At 38.2% G+C, this 12230-nt stretch overlaps 1 protein-coding gene across 1 annotated transcript; it reads left to right on the forward strand.

Moving 5' to 3' along the window:
• Positions 1 to 3408: 3408 nt before the first annotated feature.
• LOC141641451 (aspartic proteinase nepenthesin-1-like) lies at positions 3409 to 4341 on the forward strand. Its single transcript, XM_074450110.1, has one exon. It carries the CDS (start codon positions 3409 to 3411, stop codon positions 4339 to 4341), a length of 933 nt encoding a protein of 310 aa, XP_074306211.1.
• The last annotated feature ends 7889 nt before the right edge of the window (positions 4342 to 12230 follow it).

Here is a 12230-nt window from a genome sequence, read left to right on the forward strand (position 1 = left end):
AACATGTGATCATAAGGCAATTCATTCCTTTTTCTTTTGATCAGGCATCTCTAGATGACTTATGAGGGAGTTGATTTTACCTTATATTAGTTCAGGAAGGGTCAACAACCAAGCCAACAAATGTCCACATCATCATAACTCACCTGCAGCAACCAATCAAGAGGACTGAACTACTTTATGCTTTATTGCTTTATCAGTTTGTCTTTTTGTGTTGTAATTTCCTAAAACTTTCTAGATGTTATTTTGTATGGTAGTAAGGCCAATATGAGCCACAGAGATCCTTGTAAACTTTAAGATCAAGTGACCTTGGTCTATATAAACCCAGGGACACCAACAATGAGAAACAAATTGCCTTTAAAATTATATCAGATTTTCTGAACTTTGTTTCTGAAATCACATCTCTTGGCTGTGTGCTTGAGATCACTTCTTTGCTTAGTGCTGGAAAAGTGAATTCTTGATCCTTTGTTGTGTTCTGGGGTCTAATTCACACCCTTAACTCATCGGCTTTGTGCTTTGAGTAAGGTTCTATCAATTCCACGGTCATTCACAACAATTTTAGAAAACCTGTGAGAACAGTCATCTTACGGAGCATTTAAAAAATACTTAGACTCAATTAAAAATCACCAAAATTTACTCATATTTAGTATTTATATTAAACTTATTTGTCACAAATTTTCAGGATTTTAGGACTCCATTTACTATTTTTATTTAATTCTGATATTTAATTGCACCCGGGTGATTTAGTTTGAGTTTTGAGATCTTTTATGTAATTTGAGTCAATTAATCCTATAATTACAGTCCAGTAAGGTTCCATACTCAGTTCAGTTTGTATGTGAATTTATGTGTTTAATCTGTTTATGATATTCGTATAATATGATTGTAGTTAACAGTTGTGTTTCTAGTACTATGGGTTGGTGATTGTGTTTGTGAAGCAATATCGGGAGATTAGCTTCACCCCAGTATCGCTCCTTGTTACGCCCGGACACAAGAAGGATGTGCACATTAAGGATCTGGGTTACTCCCTGCGGGGGCGGTGGTGTTCCGTGGTGCGGTCCAGACACAAGTAGAGATCTGGCTGACTCGCTGCAGTGAGGGCCTAAGTGTTCCTGCTGCGATCGATCACTTGCATAAGCATGTGTCTATCTCAGTGCCTAATCTATATGGGATTGTTGAGTTTCATGTTGGCAAGTTGGGGATGATCTATTAACTAGGTTATATTGTCAGGGGCGGTTCTTGGGGGGCAGCCGCACCCCCCCAAAGTCAGAAATAAATAAATTATTGTGCAATATATTTCAATGTTATTTGTTTGGTTCAGTGGTAAGAAGCATTTATTCTAACCTAGAGGTCATGGGTTCGATCACTACAACCAACAAATTCTGTGTTTTTTTTCTTTTAATTATTTTTCACCTATCGTTGTACAAAATAGGCCTAATAAATAATTAAATACTCTCTCCCTAATATAACAAGTAGTTTTAGTATTGTAATTATAAAATTCTTGATAAATATGTCCATCATTATTAAAAAAATTACCAAAAAGAATAATTTGTTTGGTATATAATAAATGTTTTTTCCGTATTCTAATTTTGCGTCAGTTTGATAGCCTTGTATTAAAAAAATCCTTTAAAAAAAGACATCCTTTAAGAAAGACTTATGTGAAATGTATGAAATTTTATTATATTAATATTGATTTCGCCGCCACGTACTAAAAGTCTTTTGATTTTGTAAAATTTCCGCACCCCCTCTGTTCAATCCCTAGAGCCGCCACTGTATATTGTTGTATTATTTCTATGTCCTGATTATCTGTAGTAGCTGTTACTGATCTTGTGTGCGCTTTGTTGTTTGTTCCTTTTTCTTGTTTCCTGTGATCTATTTGATGTTGCTGCCAAATGGTGAAAATTGAGTTTTAACGGATATTCTTGTGGTTGCTATGAGCTGCTGTCAGGTTGGTTAAATAACGCGTGACGTCACCGAGTCTCATTTAGTTCAAATGACGGTTATATTGGTTAAGTGTATTTCCACTTCTAAATATTTGAAATTGGGTTCAAGTCGTAAATGATTATCAAGTTTTAATTGTTATAATTTGTTAAACTGTTCTTTCATGGTCTTATAAATTAAGTGTATAGTCTATTAACTGCATACATTTACGAGACGGTATTAATTTTATTGTCAAACAATAGGAAACTATAGATTCATATTCTTTCTATGAATGTTCTTTATCAATAAAATCATCTTACAATCTATCCTTATATTAAAGCCTTGTTCTTTTGGACTTAATTTTGCTAAACTTTTCTGAACTTAACTTATATGATCTGCACTTTTCTGAACTTCTTGGACATGAACTTCTATTGAACTTATAGGATCTGAACTGAACTTGATTTTGCTGAACTTTTCTGAACTGAATTTATAGGATCTGAACTGAACTTATAGGTCTTGAACTTTTATGAGTTGTACTTATAGGATCTAAACTTAACTTGAATTAATTTCACTTAACTTAATTATTATTGTCTTTACTTTTTAAAAATATTATTGACAAAAAAAAATATATATTGTGTGAAACACAAAATAAGATAATAAAATTCTCTCTTTATATATATTATTTTGTTCACGTGTTACATTTTTTTTAACCATCTATTTTGCATCTTATCCCTTTCTTCATCTCTTTCTTCTTCATCTCAATCTTCCTCACCAAATATTTGTCCTAATAAATATAATTGTACATCTAACCCAAAGATTAGTGCTACTTCAAAAATTCTGGGTAAACTATCAATACTATTTTAGGTAAACTATCAATACTTTTATAGAATAATTTTCTAGAAAGTAACCGAAACAACCTTAATTATGATATAAGTTATTCTCCTATGTCAACAAAAAAAACCCTAATTATGATATGTATCTGAACATGGAAACACAAAATGGCATTTTAGGTAAACTATCAAGACTATTTATAGAATAATTTACTAGAAAACATGCTAGTCGATCAAATAAGTCATAATGGCTCAAACAACAATTTTTTCGTTACATATTGTATTATCCTTGATATCTCTTATTTCAAAAATCAATGGCTTATCACTCAAAATGATTCCAATAGACTCGCCACATTTACAGATATTACCTAAACATGTCACGGTCCAATAAAGGCATCAATTCCTCATTAACATATCTATGTCACGGGTGACCAATTATAACCTAAGACTAACTACCAATGGTCTCAAGTCTTCGGTTCAATTGGCGAGAATAAGTTATTATGTTACGAAACTCCCATTGGGGACTCGTTAGGGACTATTATCTCCTTTTATGATCATTGACACCGCTTGTGATGAAACTTGGGTTCAGTGAGAAGGTTGCAACCCTTGTATTCAATCAAAATAGAAAAATTTTAACTACAAGATATCCCCTAGTTTTAGGCGAATGAGTGTAGACGATCCATTGTGTAACCCACGATTAACCAATGAGGGATCGTGTGGCTTAGATATCACCTATATGAGTTCACAACATGCCTTTGGTTTGGTTGGAAGAGATGTCGCTTATTTTCAGGATGCAATAACTGGAGAAAGTGTCCCATTTCAAGGTTTTGCATTCGGCTGTGCCCTAAAAAATGAAGGGTTTCACTTTTATAAGAATATGCGTGAAAATATTATAGTTGGTGTACATGGGTTGGCACTTGGTCCTAGATCGTTCTTATCACAACACAATAATCAAATTAAAGGTCGATTTTCTTATTGTCTAGCTGCTGATTCAGGAATATCAAACATGTATTTCGGTGATGAAGCACAAATTAGTGGAGATGCTAGTAGGGACGTTAAAACAATCGCTATGAAAACGTTTTTGAGCTATCATGTGTATTTAAATGCAATTAGTGTAGATGGAATTAGAATATCGATCGATCCAACTATCTTCGAATTGGATCCAATAGGCCATACGAAGGGTTTTTTTGTCGACTCCGGTGCACCATATACTTACTTAGTAAGAAGCGCATTTAACCCTATTAAAGACGTTGTGGCCAAGTACTTTAAAGATAAATACGGTTGGCAACATGTACCTTTGCGGCCTGATCTTTGTTACGAAACGTACCCCATTGATGTTCAGAGGTTTCCTTGCGTTGTTTTCCATTTCACAGGGATCGGACAACAAGGAGAGGTCGATTGGGTTATGGACAATAATTATTTATTCAAAAAGAAAAATCAAGGATTTTGTATGACTATATATAGTGTTGATGATCCAGGTCCTTGCTTGTTAGGAGCGTATCAAGGCTATCAACCGATCAATTTTAAGATTTTATTTGATGTTGCTAATGGTCTTTTGTCCTTTATACCTCAAATGTGTCATGAAGCTAGTTTCTAGCTTTTGTAAGTTTTCTACTTGGTATGTCACATTTGGTAAATTATTAGATTTACAAAAGCTATTTGGTAAATCATGGGGTTCGGGTAACATAACTCCAGATCCTAGTTTTGTTAATGTTCCATCGATAGATTATAGCATAAACCTACTACACAAGCACCAATCACTTTCTTCCTAACTTGAGTGACTTTTTTTTTCCGATAAAATATAAGATTTATTAAATATAACCGTAGAATAGTGCGCTCATTTAAAAAAAAAAAAAATTAGATATAGCCAGGGATTACAAAAACAAGTAAAATACATAACTAAACACATTATCAAGCTAATCAAAAGGAGTTATGGATGATCTTGTTAGTCCATTTCAAAGTGCTTTTGTCCCTAATAGAAGTATTGCAGATAATATTGTCATTGCCCAAGAAATACTTCATACCATAAATCATAGGAAATATGGCAAGAAGGGAATGATGGCTTTAAAGGCGGATATGAGTAAAGCCTATGATAGGTTGAACTGGAATTTTATAAGAGGGGTGCTCTCTTACTTAAATTTGTCGGGCTCTATGGTTCAGCTTATTATGAGTACTATTGAATCTGTTTCTTATGAAATTTTGTTAAATGGTGCTCCTATGGAAAAAGTTGAACCTTGTTGTGGAATTAGGCAAGGTGATCCTTTATCCCCTTATATATTCGCGCTTTGCACGGAAGTCCTATCTCAAATGATTCTCTACGCTCAGGATGACAATCTCATTAAGGGTATCAAAATTTGCAAGAACGGATCGGAAATCTCCCATTTATTGTTTGCAGATGATTCTCTCTTCTTTATTCGAGGTGACTTGGGGATTTGGACTTTCTTATGAACATTATCGATGAGTACTGTGTTGCCTCTGGGCAATGCCTTAATAAAGATAAGTCCTGTTTACTTTTCAGTCCAAATTGCTCACTTATGACGGTCAAGAAATGCTTGACTGAGTTTAAATTTGCCCCCAAGCATGATCTTGGCAACTATCTTGGCTTACCAACGAGTATTGGGTCTTCTAAGAGGGAGTTATTTAAATTTCTTGTTGACAAGACTAAGCGAAGGCTTTCCTCCTGGAACAACATTCTTCTATCTTCGGCTGGTAAATTGACTCTCATTCGTTCTGTTCTCTCTTCACTATCTCTTTTCTCTCTATCGGTATTTCGCATACCGGTAAGTGTAACATCTAAGCTTCAGTTCTTGATGGTGCATTTTTGGTGGAGTGGAACTAGAACAAATAAGTCCATTCATTGGTGTAGTAAAGAATTCCTTAGTAGGCCTGTGGGAGAAGGGGGTCTTGGACTTCGCAATATCGGGTGTTTTAACCAAGCTCTTCTGGCCAAGTCTGCTTGGAGAATCTTATGTGTTCCGGGAAGCCTTATTAGTAAAGTTATTGGTCCCAAGCTTGGTGTTCAAGATGATATTTTATTCCAGAACCGTTGGAAGGCTCCCCATGCTTCGTCATGGGCTTTAAAAAGCCTTGTCTGGGGCTCCGATCTTATCTGTTCCGGGTGTAATTCCAGAGCAGATATTTGTCACCACTCGTAGCTCGTAGAATGATGTCTTTGCTAGAATCCTCCTCTCGGTCTCCTGAAACGATGAACAAACTGAGGGCTCGGCTTTGGACCGAGCGAACTCACTCCGACGCTCAAGTCAGTTAACTTAGAGATAAGTTGTTGCTTGGCTAAATGTATATATTGTAGAGAGATAAGGAAGATATTACCAGATGAATAGTGATTCTTAGGTTAGATTATGGATCATTTCCTCAATGAGGGTTGAGGAGTATTTATAGACTTTCACCTTTTGTCACGTAGTGGCCAAGTGGCCAAGTGGCTAGCAGGCGGAAAGACCGTTCTACCCTCGGCCGATGGACCTATGGCAGGCCGACCGAGGGGTCTTGGATATGAGTACGCTATATGTGCCCCGGCTGGCTAGTTGTCCCAGCCGAGACCCAGGTGACAGGCCGATGGGCTGCATCGGCTAGTCTGTCTAAGTCGTTGACTTGCTGTGGATATCTTTGACCTTGCTCAATATGTTGACTTGGTCAGCGGTGCAGAATATGCCCCATCAATTTGCCCCCAGCGTAGTCTATGCCGTGGTATGGGCTCCGATGTATGTTAAGCGTATATTCTGCGTAAGTAATTTGCAAAATTTTTCTGCATCGGCTTCTTCTACTGCGTCGGCTTCTTCTACCTCGGCCTGGTTCTGCTTAGGCCGTACCATATCCCCCCTCCACGTGGATGTGTAAAGGGCATCCGATGTGGAAAAAGAAAGTGACGCTGGCCGAGACCAGGTTTGAGAGTGCCGGTTGTTTTTGATTGCCCCCGGCCGGTGCTACGTAGCTTGGTTGATCATGTGGCAGGCGGAGAGCAGATACTTAGGAATTTGTTGAGGAAGATGAATAGGCGAAGAGATATGAAGGGGCGTGTTGAAGACGCTTGGTCACTGTTGCATTGATTGACGTTCAACTGTTACAACGATTGACATTCCGTGGTTGCATGTCCGACACGTGTTTGTTCGCTGATTGGCTGACGCTTCATGGGCTGTGCCCTGATTGGTCCTTCTTCATGGGCTTTTTCCTATAAATAGGGCAGTTATTCCGTGAAATTGGCCACCAATTTCATTCTCTCCAAAATTTTCTTCTCTCTAAACTTTCAAGGGCTTCTTCTCCGACTCTGCTGAGTCGGACTTCTTTCACTCCTCTGAGGCAGGCCTCGTCGGTGCTGCGGCGACGCTGTCCTCCCGTGAGTACGGGGAGGACTCAGGTCCACCACTACCACTCTAGGCTCCTCCGGCGTCTTGGCAGGGTCAGCTTCTCCTAGTGCCCCGTTCAAGTTTCTCGGAGTCACATTTTGGGCCCTGGTTTCCTGGACGGTTTCCGCCGCTCTTGTCGGCGTGTGATGTGTGAGCCGTACTACCAATTAGGTCCAGGAGCATCTTGATTTTTTGCGTCAACCACATGTCCCATGATGGTGACCTGGTTGGCGGGCAGCGGCGTATCTGGTATTATTGGCATCCCGTACTCCGGTTGAATTACTTGGCCGGCGGAGGGTTGCACAACTCCAGATTTGTGGACGGTATCATCTTGGCAGAATTCGGGTTCGTCAGTCACGAATACCTCTTGTTGTTTCGACATCTTCTTAGCTTTTTGGGTGGGTTTTTGTGTGTGACTAGCTTCTAGTGTCCCTTCCCCACAGACGGCGCCAATTGTTCCGGGTGTAATTCCAGAGCAGATATTTGTCACCACTCGTAGCTCGTAGAATGATGTCTTTGCTCGAATCCTCCTCTCGGTCTCCTGAAACGATGAACAAACTGAGGGCTCGGCTTTGGACCGAGCGAACTCACTCCGACGCTCAAGTCAGTTAACTTAGAGATAAGTTGTTGCTTGGCTAAATGTATATATTGTAGAGAGATAATGAAGATATTACCAGATGAATAGTGATTCTTAGGTTAGATTATGGATCCTTTCCTCAATGAGGGTTGAGGAGTATTTATAGACTTTCACCTTTTGTCACGTAGTGGCCAAGTGGCTAGCAGGCGTAAAGACCGTTCTACCCTCGGCCGATGGACCTATGGCAGGCCGACCGAGGGGTCTTGGATATGAGTACGCTATATGTGCCCCGGCTGGCTAGTTGTCCCAGCCGAGACCCAGGTGACAGGCCGATGGGCTGCATCGGCTAGTCTGTCTAAGTCGTTGACTTGCTGTGGATATCTTTGACCTTGCTCAATATGTTGACTTGGTCAGCGGTGCAGAATATGCCCCATCATTATCTATAACAATATTGCTTGGACTATTGGATCTTCTTCTCGTCTTAATGCTTGGAAGAGTAAATGGATTGAGGGCTATAGTCTTCATGATCTTTGTGGGGGATTTTATTGATGCTCCCACTGATTCCACGCTAATGGTTGGTGATCTTTATGACAATCATAGAAGATGGGATCTCTCTTCTCTTAGTTTCGATCCGGGCGAGGGAATTACAAAGAAAATCCTCGCAACTTATATCCCGCGTGAACCCTCGGATGACTCCCTCTACTGGAAATTTTCTAAACATGGTGGTTTCACAGTCAAGTCGGGATACTATGTTGTCGCTATGGCCTTATCTAATGGACCTACCTCGAATGTTGATCGCTTTAGAATGTCTGCACCAATCGTGGCCTTTTGCAAATCTAATCTCGGGAAGTTGCCTATTTCTAACAAACTAAAGGTGTTTCTATGGAAATTTATGGCTAATGCCCTTCCGGTGGGCTCTGAATTCCTCAAACGAAAAATGAATTGGCGCTCCTCCTGTTCTCTTTGTGATGAATCTTCTCCTTGTGTGGAATCTATTTCTCACCTCTTCAGAGATTGTAGCTTTGCAAAGGCTCTATGGTTTGGATGTCCTTTAGGACTTAGCACTACAAGAAAACAAGACAAAGGCGACAGAGAAGCTACAGTCGCCAATTTGGCGACAGAAAAAAAACTCGGGCGACGGAAAACAGTCGCCAATTTGGCGACTGTAGCTTTTTATCCAAAAATCTGTATGAAATCCAAGGGCGACCGAATATTATCCAATTTGGCGACCGAAAACAGTCGCCAAATTTAGCGACCAATACCCGTCGCCAATTTGGCAACCAAAACCGGTCGCTAATAGCCTGTTAATTTTTTTTTTGCCAGTTTCTTCACCCCGTCCCCCTTCATTCATTCTATCATCAACCAAAAAAAAAAGCTACAAGAAACCCGACGACCCGACGCCACCACCAACTACAACGACCACCGGACGCCACCACTCGCCGCCGCCATCCGCACACCACATCACCACATCACTACCGACCCTTTGTTTTTCTTTTTAATAAAGGTTTGTTTTCGACTCAAATTGATTTAATTACTTCAATCCTTCATATTTTGTTTAAGTTGTGATGCTTATTTAGTATCTAGTTGTAATTTATACATTAGTGATGCTTATTAATGTATGTAGTTGTAATTTAATTATCATTTTTGTTAATTAATTTGAGTTAGGGTTAGAAATTGGGGTTTTTGTTAAATTAGTAATGTGATTTGATTAGGGGATGTAATTGAAGGTTATCTTGATAATATTAGTATTATTGAAGGTAGTAACTTAGTTTTAGTAATATTGAAGTAGTATTGTTGAAGGTAGTATAGTTTTATGAAGGTAGTATAATGTTAGGATTGTATAAATTTACCTTATAATTAACGAAATTAAGTTAGAATGAGCATGATGTATAAATTTGTTAAATTAGTAATGTCATTTGATTAGGGGATTGTATAAATTTGCCTTATAATTTTGACAACTTGTTTAATATATAATGACCTAGTACCCGTTCAAGAATTAATCATTAGGAGCAATTCTTGAATAGTCCCCATTTTGGGACTGTCTTTGTACGTTTCAAGTCACTTAGGTAGTAAACACATAGTTGTGATTTTATTAATGAGAAAAGAATTTGGTTGCAATTTTCTCCAATGTTCTCTGAATACATATGTGGAATATGTATCTTTTCCACATTGTGTATTTGGAGAACTAAGTGGAATTCTTTTAATTTTTTCTCATTAATAAATCACAAATGTGTGTTTGCTAGTGACTTGAAACGTACATTGATGGGTTTAGGTTGGAGTGATAAGGACCCAATTGAAATCTTGAAATTAGCATAAAATGGAGGATGAGATAACCATTGTTTTTTTTGTTGAAATTAAATATTATTATTTAAAATGGTTAGTTTGCTATATATTGCTTATAGATTAAAATGAAGAGATCCGAACGTAGTTTGGATGTACGAAGAAAGAGTAGATAAGAAGAAACGTCCTATCGCTAGATTTGTAAAGGGAGTTCGTGGATTTATTGAATTTGCTAGATGTCAAGATTCATATGATTTGGAACAACATAAACTTAGGTGTCCTTGTACTAAATGTAAAAACAAAAAAAAAACAAAAAAAAAATATTTATTTGACATTAAAGTAGAAGAGCATCTTGTTACAAATGGTTTTTTCCAAACTACTACAATTGGATCTCCCATGGAGAAAAATATTATCCCGAAGAGCCTCAAATCCAACAAAATGAGAACCCATATAGAGAAATGGTACTTGATGCCTTTCAGTCTAATGATTTCATTAATGACGACCGTGTACCAATGATTGATGAAGAACAACCAAACCCAAGAGCAAAAGCCTTTTTGACATGCTAAGTGCTTTAGAAAAAACCTTATATGAGGGGAGTAGAATGACATTGTTACAAGTTGCATCCAGGATAGTTTCTTTAAAATGTGAGTATAATATGCCATTTAAAGTCGTTGATAGTATTGCTACGTTGGTTGAGGATGTTATACCCGATAATAATGTTATGACCCGAAATTTCTATAATACCAAGAAAGTGGTCAAAGGTCTTCAACTTCCACATGAAAAGATTGATGCATGTCCTAAAGGATGTATGCTTTTTTGGAAAGATGATGCTTTGCTTGACAAATGTAAGAAATGTCAAAGGGATAGATATGAGACAAGTGAAGGAAATATTGTTTTGAAGGGGAAGAAGGGTAATAAAAGGAGTGGAAAGAGAAAGAAACCAATATCAAAAAACACATTAATTTATTTTCCATTAGCTCCTAGACTTCAAAGAATGTATGCCACGAAAAATCTTGCCAACCAAATGAGATGGCACAAAGAAAATCCTCGTACACAAGGAAAGATGTGTCATCCGAGTGACGGGGAGGAGTGGAAGCGTTTTGATAGGTTATATCCCGATTTTGCCGAGGAACCTCGCAATGTGAGACTTGGCTTGTGTACGGATGGGTTTGACCCTTTTGGTCAGTTTGGTAGAAAGTACTCGTGTTGGCCCGTAATGACCACGCCGTACAACTTACCTCCTTGGCTTTGTCTGAAAAGACAATTTATTTTCCTCTCTTTACTTATTCCGGTCCGATAACCCAAAAAACCATCCGGATGTTTATTTACAACATTTGGTGGAGGAACCGAAGTATTTGTGGGAAGTTGGTGTAGAAACATTTGATGTGTCGAAGAAGCAAAATTTCCAACTAAGAGCTTCATTGTTATGGACTATAAATGATTTTCCCGCATATGGTATGCTATCGGGATGGGCAAACCGGGCGAAAGGCATGTCCTTATTGCATGGATAGGAGTAAAGCATTTTATCTTCCTAATTCCAAAAAAATTAGTTGGTTTGATTGTCATAGATGTTTCTTACCGGATGGACATATTCATAGAGAGAACAAGAAATCTTTCTTAAAAGGTAAGGAGGTGCGTGACAATGCTCGGTTCGACTCAAGGGGATGAGATATGGGAGGTCAGACGTGATTTGCCATCAATCGTCGATGGGGATGAAGAAGAGTTTAAAGAGTTGAAAAAGAAAAAAAATGGTTGGTTTAAAAGAAGTATTTTTGGGAGCTTCCCTCTTGGAAAACAATGTTGATCGGACACAATTTGGATGTGATGCACATAGAGAAGAACTTCTTTGAGTTACTTATTCATACGATTATGGATGTAAAAGGAAAGACACGTGATGATATTAATTCAAGAATAGAATTGAAGAAATTTTGTGATCGTCCTAAACTTCATATTCGTAAGGATGGGGCTAAACCAAAAGCCATATTTACTCTTGACAAAGCTCAAAGAAAGGTATTGTGCGATTGGATAGGAAACTTGAAGTTTCCAGATGGATATGCATCCGATTTGAGCCGTTGTGTTGATTTGAAGGAACTGAAGTTGAAAGGGTTGAAAAGTCATGATTGTCATGTTTTCATGGAGCGCTTATTACCCGTGGCTTTTAAAAATTTACTCCACTACGATTTGGAATGCGATTCTGAGAAATAAGTCAATTTTTTAGAGATTTATGTTCCTCCACGATATCAGTTGAGGACATGAGTCGTTTAGAAG

Source organism: Silene latifolia, chromosome 2 (genome assembly GCF_048544455.1).
Source record: "Silene latifolia isolate original U9 population chromosome 2, ASM4854445v1, whole genome shotgun sequence".
NCBI lineage: Eukaryota > Viridiplantae > Streptophyta > Magnoliopsida > Caryophyllales > Caryophyllaceae > Silene > Silene latifolia.

Bases quoted from the DNA above. Each gene is read 5' to 3' on its own strand.
- LOC141641451 (XM_074450110.1), top strand. From the start codon at position 3,409: ATGAGTGTAGACGATCCATTGTGTAACCCACGATTAACCAATGAGGGA.